The sequence below is a fragment of the Paralichthys olivaceus genome, chromosome 5, assembly GCF_024713975.1.
Source record: "Paralichthys olivaceus isolate ysfri-2021 chromosome 5, ASM2471397v2, whole genome shotgun sequence".
NCBI lineage: Eukaryota > Metazoa > Chordata > Actinopteri > Pleuronectiformes > Paralichthyidae > Paralichthys > Paralichthys olivaceus.
This window is the reverse complement of record NC_091097.1, coordinates 13,851,943-13,868,827: the sequence shown is the minus strand read 5'-3', so window position 1 is coordinate 13,868,827 and position 16,885 is coordinate 13,851,943. Positions and strand designations below refer to the sequence as shown.

General features: G+C 42.4%; 1 protein-coding gene across 9 annotated transcripts in view; it reads right to left on the bottom strand.

Moving 5' to 3' along the window:
• Window positions 1–570: 570 nt before the first annotated feature.
• The window catches only part of sun1b (Sad1 and UNC84 domain containing 1b), a 29,188-nt gene continuing 12,873 nt past the window's right edge, over window positions 571–16,885 (bottom strand). For 5 of the 9 annotated variants that reach the window (XM_069524613.1, XM_020101832.2, XM_020101836.2 and 2 more), the window contains 21 exons: window positions 12,044–12,244; window positions 11,604–11,848; window positions 10,402–10,659; window positions 10,179–10,313; window positions 9,329–9,457; window positions 8,543–8,626; window positions 7,733–7,843; window positions 7,452–7,571; window positions 7,251–7,344; window positions 7,039–7,097; window positions 5,910–6,106; window positions 5,338–5,613; window positions 5,133–5,225; window positions 4,599–4,690; window positions 4,341–4,485; window positions 3,913–4,227; window positions 3,698–3,782; window positions 2,988–3,103; window positions 2,682–2,849; window positions 2,504–2,596; window positions 571–2,413 (listed from right to left, as the gene is read on the bottom strand). In XM_069524613.1, coding sequence (XP_069380714.1) covers window positions 2,297–2,413; window positions 2,504–2,596; window positions 2,682–2,849; window positions 2,988–3,103; window positions 3,698–3,782; window positions 3,913–4,227; window positions 4,341–4,485; window positions 4,599–4,690; window positions 5,133–5,225; window positions 5,338–5,613; window positions 5,910–6,106; window positions 7,039–7,097; window positions 7,251–7,344; window positions 7,452–7,571; window positions 7,733–7,843; window positions 8,543–8,626; window positions 9,329–9,457; window positions 10,179–10,313; window positions 10,402–10,659; window positions 11,604–11,848; window positions 12,044–12,171 — 3,060 coding nt within the window. In that variant the 5' untranslated portion in view covers window positions 12,172–12,244 and the 3' untranslated portion in view covers window positions 571–2,296. The remainder of the gene's footprint in view (window positions 2,414–2,503; window positions 2,597–2,681; window positions 2,850–2,987; window positions 3,104–3,697; window positions 3,783–3,912; window positions 4,228–4,340; window positions 4,486–4,598; window positions 4,691–5,132; window positions 5,226–5,337; window positions 5,614–5,909; window positions 6,107–7,038; window positions 7,098–7,250; window positions 7,345–7,451; window positions 7,572–7,732; window positions 7,844–8,542; window positions 8,627–9,328; window positions 9,458–10,178; window positions 10,314–10,401; window positions 10,660–11,603; window positions 11,849–12,043; window positions 12,245–16,885) is intronic. The other 4 variants (XM_020101834.2, XM_020101833.2, XM_020101838.2 and 1 more) reach the window with 4 other exon arrangements.

Sequence of the window (16,885 nt, the reverse complement as noted above, 5' to 3'; positions counted from 1 at the left end):
TGTGCACTTTTGCTTAAGGTTTTGAGAATAATTTAAGAATTTAATATTTTTACTTTGACTTAAATCAATTATTTTAATAGCTCACACAAGGAGAGACAATAAGATTTTTCTAAATCATCATTTACTTCCCTACAACCTCCTGAAAATTGCTTTTGGTTTTGTCTCCTGTCGAGTTTAGTCGTAAATCATATTTTATTAAGTTTATAAATGTAAATTAACATCTTCAATTAATTTTTATTCATTTCTTTTTTTTAACTTTGTCAACTAAGAGATATTCAGAATTAAGCTTTATGTTGTGATTTCAGGGAAATTCCATAACAAATTCTTTGCATTTGCCATGTTGTATGTTTGTTCAATGTTGTTATAAATATGTCTATATCTAATGGGCTACTTGTGCTCTCTATCAGGGAAAAGAAGTTCAGTACTTTGCGGGGCCAGATCTGCAAAAACGAAGTTTTAAGGATCAGCCACAGGATCGAACATTCCTACAAATGCAATAAATCAAAGTAAGCTTTCAATGACTATAACTATAATATTTGTTTTTCGCCATGATAACATTATTAAGAGGAGTTTCTTCAAAATTAAAGTCTTTATTGGAATATATTCCAAAGCAGTTAAGTCATCTCATGACTGAACAAAAATAGCCATTTATCTTAATAAAAAAAAAAAAAAGAAAAAAAGAAAAGAAAAGTCCCATGATGGTTCAAAAATGCACTGAATAGCTTTTCACAAAATATACATCGCAGTAAATCATATATTGCAGGAACTAATTGATTTGTTAATAAATAAGATTGTGAAGAAAACATTTTTATACATACGTTTTTAGAGTTCACCATGTTTGCGACCAAAAGTGGTGACTACACAAACCTTCATTTAAAAAAAAAAAAAAAAAATTGTGAAGACCTGTGCCAAACCATTTCTCTAACAGGTTATTGCAGTGCATTCTCTGACACTATCACGCCCCCCCCCCCCAAAAAAAAACAAACAACAAAAAAAAGGAAAACAACACAATGAGTAACAGTAGAAATAATAGTAATACAATAATGATAATGACAGAATGATTTCTCATAAAGCAACACTGATAAAAGCAGATATAAAGGACCAACTATCAACAATAAAATATACAGATTACATTCCTTCAGGGTTTCAGAATAAAGGGAGCCCGTGTGAGGAGGACGTTTAGAACTGAGCTCGAGGGACAGTCTCTCCTTAGGATAGAAACAGAAAAGAAAAATCACACTTGTCTACAGGAGAAGTTACATTATTTAGGTTTCAACATTGATTTTGTAATTTGAGGTCCAGGCACAAGACTCAAACTTTGGGAGAGGACACACTCTATAATGTAAATCCATGATGCATGTAAAAGTTTAACAGTATGGTTCTGAAAGAGTCACATGCTAGCATCAATCCTGGAGTCCAACCATTACCATTCACATATTCTGACAAATGTACATAGTGTAGAGCCTCTTAATATTCCCGACACAGAGCGCAGGTCAGAGGTCAAATATAGTGTTGCTGTATAGTTAAAGGACGACTTGCATCAAGTCTCCACAAAACATTCAGAGCTTTTCCATAGGCAGCATGTTCAGTTCCAAAAAAAGGAAGAGAAAATCTTAATTATGTGGATGTGACGCCAAACTTGAATGTTGTGAACCTAGTATATCCAGTATAAACCCACAGTGAGTGTGGTGCAGTCCAGCAGGCCGTCCACACCGCTCAGTTAAAGTTGCAGCTGAGACGTAACGGGAGTAACGTGCCTGGACAGCGCCACAGAAAAAGGTGCATCCTGACTCTACCAGGACAATAAAGTTAAATCCAGATAATCAACAACAGAAACCAAACCAGACAGAGATGCAGTGTATGAAGAAAGAGCGGAGATGAGTCTACTCCCCCATTTTAGGCATCCACCCTCCTGTAGAAGTGGAAGGTGCCAAGCGGGGGATGGATTTGTCTGCTCAGTGGAGCTTGGCGCCCTCGCAGGCTAATTCAGTGCAACAAGCCTTTTACAAAAAGGGGACTGGAACTTTCAGCTTCTTCCAAGGTTCTATTCCTCTTCTGCAACATTTACAATCCACACATAAACTTTCCTGTGATTCTTTCCGTATCAAAAAACATGTTCGTGATTCTGTCTGGGCACATTCCTCTGTCAACCCACCACCTTTGTGTTTTCATGGCTTTCATACAAAAACAGCCATAAAGTACCACCAAGTCCCCTCCATATTTAAGAAGTTGGCAAAAGCTATGTACAGATCGGGTGATAAGTCATATATGATGAGTGTGTACGGTAGTGGTTGGTTCACTGAGGCCGAGGTTCTCCATGGACTCTGAAGCGGTACAGGCAGGTGTAGTCTGGGTGACCCCAGTTAGACAGCACACGCACCTCGATGATCTGGAAGGCTTTGTCGTTCTGCTCCTGAAAACGGAAAAAGGTGGAAATGATTCAGGTCACAGATGTTGAACCCAATTTTGTTGCTAATAGTTTTGGAAGAGCTTCAACAGTTACCATGATGGGGAAAGTTTGCAGTGATTCCCCATCCTCCTGGTATGTGTAGAGTCCCAGCAGCTTCCCTTCCTCCTGATGCTCATCATCTAGACCCTGAATATGAACAAAAAATAATCATTGGTGCTTGCTTTGAATTAGAAAGTGTCCATCTGTCAGGCTGCATGTCAGGATTGCTTACGTAAACAGTGAAGTTGCGAGGGGCGCTGGTGATATTTCCAGTTGGAGACAAGGCTTTGGGGATGTGTTCCAGGCAGAAGGACTTGGGCAGGATCCTCAGGGACAGTCGGATCACCAGATAGCCCTGAGAGCCTTTAAATGCCCAGCAGTTACCTGGGTACACATCAGGCTGAAGAGAAGAAGTGAAGGGACAAAATTAGTTACATATGTCTGTGACCAAGTTGGCTTGGTTAGTTAGTTTTAGTTCCCATCAATCATGAAACAGTAAGAATTACCAGCAAAACAGAAAAGTCATAGTGAGGCTCACCTGGATGACAACACGCGGAGACTGGGAGAAGTACCAGAGTGGCAGTCCAAACAGACTCATGAGGGCCGTCTTGGTCTCATATGTCTCAGAGCAGCGGGTGCTGAGGATACTGCCACCTGCACACGCGCACGCACACGCACACGCACACACACACACACACACACGAGTCTCCATTACTACATTGATTTCCTGGACACCTGCTCTATTCTTAACGATAGCTACTACTTGCATAACCTGAGCCTAACCTTAAAACATATCTACACCTTAAAATGTAATAATTCAAATTAAACAGATTCAGGTCCCCACAACATGAGTAACACCTGGACCACACACACGATGCTGCTGTTTTATGCTCCTGTAGGAGCAGCTGATGAATTATTAGCCTCAAGCAGAGATAGTCTGGTGAACTGTAGTTGGATAAGAAGAGACACATAATCAGTCACGTTCTTGGGCTGATGTGCGATGGGAAAAAACGCTGCTGCACTTCTGAGTGAGACATCAGAAGTTAGTGTGATAATTATCACTTGGACCGATTCTCCTCCCACCAGTTCCATGAGGGAAACCCTGCACCCACTGATTTACATGAGGCGAGTTGTGCTGAAGCTCAAGATGCTGGGTCTGGTCTGCCTATCAGTGTCCTCAGCATTACAGGGTTCACTACTATCTAGGTCCAGAATCAATGTGAAATATTTGTGAGATTTCTCTCTTACCGCCAGACTCCAGGGCGTAGTCCACCAGGCCTGTTCGATCATAGGAGTAGAGCCTCAAAGCATTCTGGACAATCAGCTTCACTTGCTGAGGTAGAGACCATGACACAAATATCAGCCTCAAACACACGGCAAACCAATATTTTCACAGAACACCTCTTAGATTATGTGGTTAAGTCAGATGATGATGTGGACAGTAGGAAGTGCACATTCATTACCTCTTCTTTCAGTCCCTCAGCAGAGACAGCATGGTGGACACTCCCAGTTACCGTCTTGACGATGGTCTTGGCTTGAGACTCTGCCTCGCCCAGGGTCTCGGCTCGGTTAAGCTCCAGCTGCAGCGACACGTTTCTCAGGATGTTCAGTTCTAGTGTGGCCAGTGAGGCCTGCAGGTCCGGTGTGCTCACGTAGCGCTGGGACAGCCAGTAGATCAGAGACTCTGGCACCTCTCCCTGCTCCTCTCCTGACCCACCACTGCCAAAGAACAGAAGCTGCAACTCCTTACGCACCTGAGAGGACACCTGGGCTGTGATCTGGGAAACAGATCAACAGACATAATGGAAGAAAGAAATTCAGAGGAAACAGTAAATCTGAAATATCTTCAGAGCAAGGGGCAGACTAGGTCGATATTATCTGTGTTAGTTACCGTCTCCTGCAGGTTGTCTAGCTGCTCACATCTGCCCTTGCATCCCACAACACCCTGCAGGTCCTCTCTTATTTTACTCAACTCCAACTCAAGTCTCTGCACCTCCACGAGCAGAGCATCATGGTCCTCCTGTTTTATTCCCACGCTGAGTGAAAGACAGAATCTGCATGTGAGCTGTCGTAGTCTTGAAGAAGTTGCTTTACAAAATATTTTTAAAAAGTGGAAAGAATGTGAATTTATTTCTCTTGGTGTAAATACCTGATAGGTGCTGTGTCTGCTGCAGCAATGACAACCTCTTTCTCCTTTTCCTCCCTCTCGTGCTCAAACTGCTGCTGCTTCTGCTGCACCTCCTACAACACATCACAGATAAGCATCGCAGACGATAGCAAAGAAAACACAAATGTCGTAATTCTGACACCCATAATAACAGTTACAAAATTGTCGCAAGAGGGAAAAGCGGTTTTGTCCTGTCTACCTTGATGATCAAAACTTTACATGAGATGTTTGATACAGCATCTCGTAGTTTCTTTGTACAAATTAGCCCCAAAAACAACCAGATGAGCCGTGCTTTTCCATTTCATCCACTTGGTTTTACTTTGAATTTACATTTGGGCTGTTCAAATGATTCAGAAAAGGTGCCAAAGCAGTACCACTGGTACATTTACTAAAACTAAAACAACAACAAAATAACTCACAATAATTAAATTAATTAAAAAAAATTTCCAGAGTCATTCAACAGGTATGTTTTCAAGCTGTTTTCTTAGCGGAAAGGAGAGAATCTGCTGTTCATACCTCAGTCTGTGCAGCCAGAGCTTGGAGCAGCAATTCCAAATCAGCCAGTCGCGCTGCCCGACTCTCTTGCTGTTGTTTCTGCTGCTCTTCACTCTGCATGAAACAGGGATAAAAAGGAAAAAGAGTGAGATGTATGTATATTTTTGAGCAAATGTTTCCTCTTTTAACCCAAATGTTTCAGGTCCAACAGAGTTTCTTGTTTCACCTGCGCCCTGTGTGTGTTCTCCTGCTCCAGCTCTCCACGCAGGATGCCCAGCCTCTGCTCCAGCAGGGAGGACACCCACAGTCCCAGGCTCTCCCTGTTGGTCTGAGTGTGTACGTGCTCCCTCAGCGTGCTATAGAGACCCAGAACATCCCCATGACGCTGTTCCTGCTTCTGGTCCCCCTCCTGGACTTGTGACCACAGAAGAGCAAGCTGGCGTTCCACACGTTCAAGACGTTCCAGGTCCACAGAGGAGACTGCCGCGGGTGGAAGGATGGGCTGAAGAGGAGGAGCAGAATGAAGGAGTAAACAGAGAGGAGGAGAAGGCCGGAAATGATGGAGGAAGAAAAGTACAATTTTGTGACTCAAATACACCTCTGCACTGCACCAGACATAAGATAGCATTTAACTCTGAAGAATGTTTGGATACATTTGTAAAAAAGAGGTAGTAAGTATGGTCAATTAAAATGTTTCAGTTGAAAAGGCTGCAAACTGCAAGACACTGGTTATGTATGTGGTCATTTATATTCACATTCATTCATTGCTTTATAATAGTAGTTTGTGAATTATCTTACTGTTGCCTGTGAGACTGGGGAGGCTGGGGTCTGCTGCAGCAGGGTCTCTGGTGTGGGAACAAGGGCGGGAGCTGGAGCAGAAACTGGCACCAAGTTAGACAGGAGAGTCAAGGGAGACGCACGTCGCCACTCGGTGAGGTTTATAGCAGGGAGGTAGGCAAGTAGGGCAGAAGTGGACGGACCCCACCACCATAACGCTGCATATAGACAGAAGAAAATGGAAGTTAACCCTTAATCATAAACTCAAAATACAGATTTCTTCAAACCCTTCAGAAAAAGATATGTGGTTGTAAATGTGTATGAAAGAACATGTAAGATATCAGAGATATTTATATCTATGGCAAAAATCGTGAATGGACTGTATTTATATAGCTCGTTTTGTCTTTCGTACAGCATTAACATATGCTGGAGGAGCCGGGATCAAACCATCAACCCTGTTGTTAGGGGATGACCCTCTCCACCTCCTGAGACACAGCCCGCCCACACATTTAATTCACAGTAAAACTGCTGCTATAAAAATATGGCGTCTTGGGTTTAAATATTTCCTTAAAAATAATTACAGCTGAAATACCAACAGGAGCAAGCACATGCTGAATTTTCTATATTCGTCACACGAAATATAAAAACTTATTTCATCTATTATTTTATCTTCGAAGTGATTCAGGGAAAGAGCATAAAATTGTTGATTAGTTCAACGTCAAAATCAAGTCAGGCCAAATGTCATTTATAGAAATCAGGATCATAAATTATACAGCTTACATCCCTCTCTCTGAAGACTTTCAAATCAGGTTAGGAAAAACTCCCTGACAGATCCCTCCTAGGACTGGCAGACACGGAACAGATGTAGTGCGTATGGATGAGACCATCACAGCAACATAGTAAACAAAGTTTGTTTCATTATGTACTTGCATGTACTTGTGAGCAAGGCTGAACCACAGAATGGAGTAACTCAGTAGAAGCCCAGAAGGCCTGACCTGAATCTGATACTGGATGTGCAGCGTGCTCTGGGGATGTGTGCTGGTTATAACATCTACTGCCTCACTGCAGGCTGCTTTTTCTCCCTATGCACTCACTACACTGTTACACCTATGATAAATGAAAGGGGCATTGAGGGTTCTTGTAAACTCACCAAGGAAGAGCAAAAAAGGCAGGAGGAGCAGCAGGAGCTTCCAAAGTTTGGGAAGGCATCTAAAACAAAGAGTCACACACTGGTCAGATTAACACACAACAGTATTAACACAGTCTTGTTAAAATGTGCTGAACAACTTCAAAATATACTGATACACAATCTGAAATAACTTGCATAAATACAGTCAGTCCGACCGGCCGAGGGATTCTTACCGTGTCAGAAAGAAGACGTTGAGCAGACACATGATAGACACCAGCTGGTACCATCCTGTTGCAAGAAACCACACGAGTCCCCGGCCTGTCTTCTCTGGGCAGATTGAAAACATTTTTAAACACATTTAGGCTGGGAAAGAGATCATGATATGACCATGTTGCACAAGAAAAGAGCAGAAGATGTATTTTTGTGTAGCAGACCTGGAGCTGCCAGGAGCATCCAAAACAGTGAGAGCAACTTTTGAGCCGCTGTCCCGACCCCTGAACCCAAAGCTTTGCCCGCTCTCACCACACAGTATCCCGGCTGGAGGAGGCAGTAACCTGGAAGACAAGATGAGAGGGAGGAAAATGTATTTAAATGCAGTACTTGTGGTTCATATATCCACAAAAAAGGCTGAGCTTGAAACTTATCAGAACTAAACCTATGATTACAACAGTATATTAACAGACTGTCAGCAACATCAAGAGAAGTGGTGGTTAACCTGCATAAGCTAAGACGCTCCACAGCGCCCCCACAAGGCGTCGAGGCCTGGAGGACTGTTTGAGGAGGATGGTGTGTGTCTCAGTATACTGCTTCCCTTTACAGTCATCACCTGCGTGTGCCAAAACAATGCATGACAAGCAAAAAACACAAAAAAACAAAAGGATGTGTAAATGAACATGTAAACGCATCAGAAGTGGCAACACAAAAACAAAAAATCTGCAAATGATCGAAGTAGAAAAAACTGGAATGAATAAAACAACAAACTATAAGTAAATAATGACAAAATAAAATGCTTGTGCATGCATGTGTGTGGTGGCACACCATGAAGAGCTTGATATAAAAAAAAAGACCTCATCGCTACAGTCATGACTGATAAACACCTTTATTGTTCCTCTTTAAATATTTTACTGACCTCAATATTTAAATCTGTGTGGACAAAAAATATTGAACTCTAACATGAAGGTCATCTCATGAACTAAAAAGCTTTTTTACTGTCCACTTCACTGACAATTTATTGTGTAGATTTTCATTCAAAATGTTTTTTTCACACTTTTATATGTTTGGAATGATTTCCACTGAAGCTTCTGTGCTACACTGGTCCCTTGAAATAGATTTGGGCTACAAATTTAAGAGGAAGAAAAGCATTTGCAGGTCATGAGGGTCAACACACTGCTGACTAGTTAAAGCAGTTCACACAACCTCTGCTCGCTGGTCCTCACACAGGTCATGCATACTATTAACTCTTGTCAATCATGGCTACCACAAGAAAGAGAGATGTTGAGTGTTGTTGTTGTGTGCATCTGCTTACACAGGGAACCATTGAGATTAAGATGTGAAGCATCTTCAGTCACCAGATCCTTGACATTCATGCTTCCACAGAAACTTGTGTGAGCTGCAACATACAGTACATACAACGCATTAAACTAAAAAACATATTGTGTGAGAAAAAGGTGACAAAAGGAGCGTAGTCTGCGGAGGGAGAGTGAACGCACGGGCCACCGCCGTGACCTGAGGAGCTCCGTCTTTAGGAGGAAAATGAGAAGAGGGGCACGAAACCACTTAACTGGATACACACAACAGAAACAAGCAGAAGAGCAGAGGAACCCATGCTAGTTTATAAAATTCTTCTGCAGTTAAGAAAGAAGACCAGATAAAATCAACAGGATGCTGGAAATAAAACTGACCTGCTGTCAAACAGCGTGGTACAGGGAGAGAGGTGCATGTTAGCCAAGACTGGAATTTTGTTTAGTCTCTCTAGTTCAGCTCGAGTGATCGTCCTCTTCATAACCTCATATGAACTCGAGGACGCACACAAAATATATGCAAATGATCATGTGACAGTTTCATCCAAAAAAATGTGGTTTTGGGGGTTGTGTGGTTTTAATTTCATTCATACGTATAAAGATAATTTGCATTTGCATAATTCTGCATTTACTTTTATCCAAATATGAGACTCCTTTCTTCTTATTGCAAAAACACAAGAGCAAAAAAGCAGGAGAGAAATGTTCACAAGGAGGTTCATTAATATAAGAGCAGCAGACGAGGTCAGGAGCTGCGACCCTTGACCTTTGTCCCTTGTAATAACAGCTGGTACCTTGTCCTTCATAGCCATTAGCTCTGTAGCCCATCATCCTGTGGAGAGTGTTCTGCTTAAACAGCCACAGCTGGGTCACACTGGAGGACACTGCTCGTCTCATTGAGGCCGACAACGAAGCAAGCACACCTGGTGACACATCCGTCCACACTTGCTGTTAGTCAAAATGCACACTTGAGGCATCGCTTGAGACACAAAGATCAGCAGATAAGATGACGGGGAAGAGAAGATGATAGAAACACCCACTGAAAAAGCCATGGATAGCCCGACTACAGGAAAGATAAGGTGACGTGAAATAGAACAGACGAAGCCTCGATCAGAAACATTAAGAACTACAATGGCACTTAATGGAGCGCATACCTCCAACCAAGGCCCAACAGTCCCCTTAAATTCATGCAGTCAATGTGCTTATTTCTCTCATCAAGATCCATGAATTATTCCCTGGCAAAACTATGCCTTGCCTGATGTTAGAAAATGTGAAACAAATCCTTAATTTCAGCAGTAGAATCGAATGCGTTCTTCCCTGACACAAACTGCACCCTTACACCAAGTTTTCAGGGAATCCATCCAGTTGATTTAGAGTACTCTTTCTTAAAAACAACCGACCAGCCAACCAACAAACCATCAAATGGACAGAGGTGAAAGAAAGCCTGTTAAGGTTGAAACCAGAGAGAGGAGGATTCCAAATTATCAGCAAAAAACAAAGAGGAGCCAAAAATGAGTCAGCTTTCCCTTATCCAGAATTATTCAAATCTGAGTAAAAGAAAAAAAAACTGCCACTGCGAACGACAGAAGAAGAAAAAAAGAGAATGACATGGGCGAAGAGCAAAGAACGTCTCTTCTTGTGTACCTTTTCCTGGAGGGCTCCTGGCCTTCGAGCCCAGCCAGAGCACATTGTTGAAGAGTAGGGTGACTACGGACACGATGGGGGCCAGGACTCGTTTGCTGTAGCGTATACACGTGTTAGACACAGACATCAGGACACCTGGAAAGAGACACCACCATCAATTACATTCTCATCGTCACAGCTGAATTAAGATATGGACACACAGTTCAGCTCCACAGCTTCTCACCTGTCTTGTTCCTCCGACTCCTGTCTCTGGAGTATATACTTGTGAAGGTTAAAGACGAGGAGGAGGGGTTGTCAGTGAAATCTTCTGCAGACTGAGATGACGACGACGGCGACGACCGCGTGATAAGTGAGTCCATCTCCTGAGAGTGTAAAGAGCAGTCTTTGCAGATGTAGCCATTAGCGAGCGAGGCGTGCGACTCTGAAATGCTGGCGTCGCCGTTTACGTTTGATGAGCAGTGGTCGGTGCTGGAGCTCTTCCCTGAGGGAGAACAGCATGTACGCGGATAAATGAGAGAACATTATTTTGGAAGAAAAGACCAAGAAAAAAGGCAAAAAGTTAAATTCACAAAGTATTAAAGCCACAAATGAATGTGAAAGAAAATACACTGCTGGGGTTGTACTGAGCTAAATCTGTGTGGTTTAATTAACTATATAACAATGCATTGTCTTGCACATATTAATTTATAATCTGAAATCTGTATCTGCATATAATTACAATTAAGTACAATGAAGTAAAATGAACTCATAACTGCATTTGTTAAAGAAGCAGCAGTGATCGTACTGCTATATATCATCAATACTCATTATAGCAGTTTGTTCAATTTTCGTTAAGAGATATTACAACAGTAATAGATTTCTTTCTCAAACTAGTGCTTATGATTGTGCTACTTTCTAACGGTTTCTAATCTTTGTAATTTTACCATGGAAATTAATTTTTACCAGGAAATTAAGAATGACTGAGACGAGCCAGATAATGATAACATTAGTTCAGCAATGCTATATGGCCCATTATGAGTTGTTATACAGGCTTCACTGAAAACCTGCAGGCAACTCTCTACAGGAAACTAAGACCATTAAGCTATGTCAATAACAAACAAGAATTACTTATTGACTAAATAACAAGTTCAAATACTTTGAATGTAGGATACAGTGAGAAACCTCAGCTGTACATTCTGCATTTGCTTTAAATTCAGGCAGCCATGTGGCCACATTCTATACGCAGTGTGAACTTAGATCCATCCTGGGCCACACGTATTCTTACTCTTTTCGATATGCTGATTTGTTTGTGAACCCTGACCACCACATCATGATTGATACTTTTCTTAAATTGGTAAAAGTCTGTAATTTATTCAGTCCTTCCTGACACCACTCTCTCAGGACGGATGTTAATACCAGGTCTGAACACTATGTTCTTCAACTGACCCCAGTGACCACCCACAGACATGGAGGTGGTGGTCGTGGTGATGGTGCGTCGTCTCATTAGGGACTGGTCCTGGATGGAGCTGTGCAGGGAGGCGTCGGACACCGTGTTTCTTTCCTGAATGCTGCCGCTGTTGATCGGGGTACTAACAGCTGAGAAGGAGAGGGCTTTCCTCGGTGTGGCTGCTTGGCTCAGAGATAGAGACAGTAAGTTGGAGCTGGTCAGCTGCTTTTTGCTACGCAGTGTCCTGGGAGAACAGAGACAGGAAACAAGTAGAGATGTGAGTATTGGTGCGTGTTGAGGAGTATGACAGAGGCAGGTTGAAGCCGCTACAATGATATAAACCCAAATACCAAAAGACAGAGATAAAAATGCAGAACATTTACTGATACTCTCTGGTTGGCCGACATGCGGGAGAGATAGTACCCATCGTTAGTCTCACCGTGTTTCTCTCCTGGTGCTGGTGTAGCTGCTGGTGCTGTTGCTGTGGTTCTGCGGATGATGATCGGCCAGGCTCTCGTTGCCATAGTGACCGGCACTGGTCTGCAGACGCAGGCTCCGCCGTGACATCCTGGGCGACTCGTACACAGGAGCAATCTGGTGCTCCTTCTCAAACTCTAACGCTGCTGTGGAGTAGCTGGAGCTGAGAGAGACAGGAAAGTGGGGGAGATAGAAAAGAAAAGAAGGAGTTTGATGTAAGGAGGTATTGAAACGCAGGTCTGATCCACAGAAATCTATTTTAGAGACAAAAGACCTCAAGTGACGGTCAGCCTCGAATCAGTACTAAATGGGAATATCCTGCAGTTTTTCCTGGTGTGCGTTTGTGTCATGTTCAGCAAGAGAACTTGAGTTTTTCATTTGTTTAATATAGACAAGAAAAAAACACAGCAGCAGACAGAGCTTGTTCCTGGCAACTGGCATAGGGCCTGACAGGAAGTGACTCACTCAGAAAAAAGGCAGAAAACGATTTAAAAACAATAGACACAATGTGAATCTGAAAGTCAAATTGAAAAAATAAGTCAAGTAAAAATCCTAAAGTTGTGCAAGGCTGAAAACAAATCTACCCTCCTCACTTCAATCCAACCGCAAGTGGAAACACACGAACCATGAAGGTTGTAAAGTTTGACTCTCCCATACTCCGAGCAGCTATGAGTCACAGGGCCACACCCACAGAGGCAGAGGAGCCCAACACTCAGAAATGAGAAACAGGCAACACGGCAACGATCCATTCTCTGGAGCTGTTATTGAAACTACTTCCATCATCCTGCTGAACTGAACTGTGTCAATCTTATTTCCATTTGAATTTACCTACAGCTTACACGACATGGTGCTGTGTGGTCCCTCATAACATGAGAGACTGAACTGAAATGATCTGACCATGCTGTGCTTTCTCTGCAGGCTGTGTGCACTCGTCAGCGTGTCGTTCAACTAGGTCAAGCAGAATAACTCCAGAGACGTGCAGGGGAGGGTGGATGAAGAGGAGGGGACAAGTGCTTTATCTGTCGCTGGAGGAGAGAGAACAAACTTCCTGTTAGAAACTTGGAACAGAGGGACATCCCCTGTTAAAACAACAGCTGTTTGGTTTGGAGACACGACCACAGAGTTCCTGTCAGTGACCCTGTGCTCAGCAGCAGTATATCAAGGCAAGGCACGTACTGTACATGTATGTGTGCACCATGCTCTCTGCCACTACCCCTTGTTCTAACCCCAGAGGATTACACACTCCTACCAAGAGCCAATTATGTGCCTTCGTCATCGCTCCACCTCCTGCTCCTACTGGCTTTCTCTGGGCACATGACCGGGGCAGCACCTTTCCTCTGCATCCTGTGGGTCTGACAAACCCAACTTGCCAAAAAGGTGCAACAGTCAGGGATACGACTTCATCACTTTCAAAATAAAGCTGCGGCAAGCAACTTTTATCGCTAATTAATCTTCCAGTTATGGTCTGATGACTCAATAACTCAATTGGTCTGTAATTATCACTAAAGTGAAATAGTTGCAGATGTGGTGCTCTGTGCTCCGTGACTCAAGAGTCTCTGCATGTGTCTGTGTGTGACACACTTCTCTCCTGGGCTTTCCCAGTCACAAACCAAAGAGCCAACATACAGTCCTTGAAAACAAGCAGAAGGAATGTAAACACGCAGTGGTACCATCAGATATGCGTGTGCCATAGGGCGACAAAGCTTTAACTGTTGCAATGGCAATAGACCACGAAGTACGAGCAATAATTCTTATCACTATTATCTTTTCATATATAGTTATTGATAAGAATATGGATAAACTGAAAAAAATCAAGCTTCAATTACATTTCTTTGTTATAATGGCTTTATAGCATTGCTAAAACTTTTAATATGCATATCGGATGATATAACTATAACAGAAATATTTCACTAAGTCAGGAGCTAATTATTAGTTATAATCAGACATGGTCATTATTGTGATAGTTTTGTGTGTCAAAGATTTCATCAAACTTTACCAGTACAGGGACAATGACACACATCCACCCAGCTGTCTTATAACAATGTAAGTGAGATGTCTAAAAGTCAACTTGTTGGTTGAGGGTTACATATACAAATATGTCCTCATAATGACAAATTATGAGGAGTTTGGCAAATGGCCTGAAAAATGATAATACGACTGAAGTTACTGTGACCCCTTTGCCAACAACACATATCTGTATATATATCTGTATCCAACTGTAGACCATGCATCTACATGTACTGAACTGCCTGAGAGGAACAGTTTCAAACAACCAGTAAAAGAAGAGCCAGAGGCTTTGTAAGGACAGTTGAGCAGAGAGTCACTATCCCTGCAAGGGGATGGCATGGGGACAAAATCTAAGTTTACAAGGTTAAAACTACAGATGAGCCAGGCATCAATTTTCCATCACGTCATACTGCTCGTCAAATTCAAATATCAGAACATAGCTGTGGGGCAGTGCAGTTTGTTCTTGTTACTCTGCTCAGAACGCAGAGTTTCAAACTCAGATGAATTCAATTCATTCCAGTGGGTCAGAGGAGCCCAAGAGTGAGTTACTAAGACAGTCAGTAAATATTGCTCACAGTTACATCCTTAGGTAAGAGCAACAAAGAACACACAAAATCATTTACCAGATCAGAAAATACTGGTTCAACATTCACTAAAAGTCTCACAGACTGAGTGCCTGGGGCGCTGAAGCCCTGTGCAGGGCAGGGCAGGGTGTGTGAGAAAGAAAACACACTTGTCTGTCAGTGTAGCCTACAACCAGGTACACATGTTTGTTCTCTGCCGGCAATTTATGAGCACAATTACAGATCACATTCAAGTGAACTCAGACTTTTGTACCCCACTATAAAACTTTATTTCAACAAGCAAAGTGTGCATCTCCTACGCAAACATGCCCTCCTTCAACAAACTCAAACAATCCATCAACTAATTCCAGAAATGTCTGTCTGTGGAACACATATCGGGAACTGTTCCATCTTATGGGCTTCCCTCTTGGCATGCGTATTCCTGTTAAGCGAAGGAAGTGCAATTTGGATGACAACATCAGAAACAAGTGATCCTCAAGCTTCACTGAACTTTGAATAAACAGGTGAGCAGCTTTCTGTGCAGCAGCGGTGGCCCCCGGGGTTCTGCAACCAGTCTTTACTCACTGCAGAGTATCAGATAAAATAGCATTACCACAGGCCAAAAAATTAAATGGCCCATTCCAAACAGGCAGGTTTAGAACGGCACTGTACTAGGGTTTTCAAAACAACTGCAGATCCCAGCCTGTTGTATCAAGAGGTGCAAACAATGCTTCTTTTGTCTGGTCGGTTTTTTTTTTCACTTGCTCTGTGCATCCAAACTGATCAGTGTCCTGCATTCTTCTAGGTGGCTCCCATAGCCCACGTGATATAAATGAAACAGACACTGCACTTTCAGTAGTGAGAGAAGAAGACACAGATGAAGACAGACAGCATGTATAGACGTCAGTATAGAGACATACAATGTCTCCATCCTGACGTTCAGCTTGCTAGAGGCTCTACTTACATAACACTTGGAGCTTTGATGGTCTTCCCACAGTCAGTGGGCACAGAAGCTTCCTTACAACACACAACTACACGACACTGCATCAGATTAGAACAGAGTCGGCTTAAGTTTTGCTGTTTTGGTATTTCACACACATTATTTATACAAAGCAGTGATACAGCATTGTACAATAAATAGCAAAGTACTGAGATGCATTTCATAAACTACCTATAACATTAAAACATTTAGTCAATTGATCTTCAAGTTTTTGGATTGTTCATCAAACAAGAACAATTAATTTCAAATTGGGGCTATGGGAAATTGTGATGAGCAATTTCCCCTTTATCTGACATTTTAAAACCAAACAATTAATTTTGGAAATAGTTGGAAGATTCATTAAACATGACAAAATAAACTGTGTATAAGAATTTATATGACTTCAAAGTGCACGAGCACAAGTGAAATGGTACAACACCTTCCAGACAGCCTCCGGACAGAGCGACTGGGTCTCAGCCATTCATCCAGGTGTAAATGCAACATGAGAAATGCGTGTGTGTCACTGACCAAGTATCTGCCTGTGGGGTGAAAGCCCCATCAATTCAGCTTCTGCTCGCTCGTTGGGATAGAACCAGTTTTTCTTCAATTGACTGAAGACATATTCTGCCACAACATAGGAAAAGTAGCAAAACTTCTGGTGAGTCCACACTTTGCTGCCACTAAAGGGAAATTTAAAAACCCGCCTACTTCCTCTGCTTTGCTTAGTGTATGCAAAAATATATTCCAACTGTTTACAACCTTCACAGTAGATGAGGTTCGAGTTTGAACACATGAGCTTCACCTGAAAGGTTCAGGAACTAGGAAATACTTTAACATTTGTGCTTGAAATATGGCCTTTTTCCCCCAATGATGCACATTATGTTATGCTACAGATACTGATGTTATGATGGGATCCAATCAGGGATTCTGGGATGCAAGTCTATTGCTCAACAACTACCTCAAATGACCTTTGACAAAAAAAAACACACTTGGAACCAGGAGACTTGCCCTAACCATAAAACAACTTGCCTAACCATAACCACTGACCCAAAGGTTAGATATAGTTGAGTGAAATTTGTCCCCAAAGGTACCTGATGACAGACAGACACACACAGTCCCACACACATCTTAAGTAGAGATTATGGAAACCACATAGGCTGTAAATCTGAGCTTCAAAACCACAAGTGTGGTTAAAAAGTAAAATGCTCGTCTCGCACACAAAAACAAGGGGCCACGTTGCTATCAAAGAAACTGA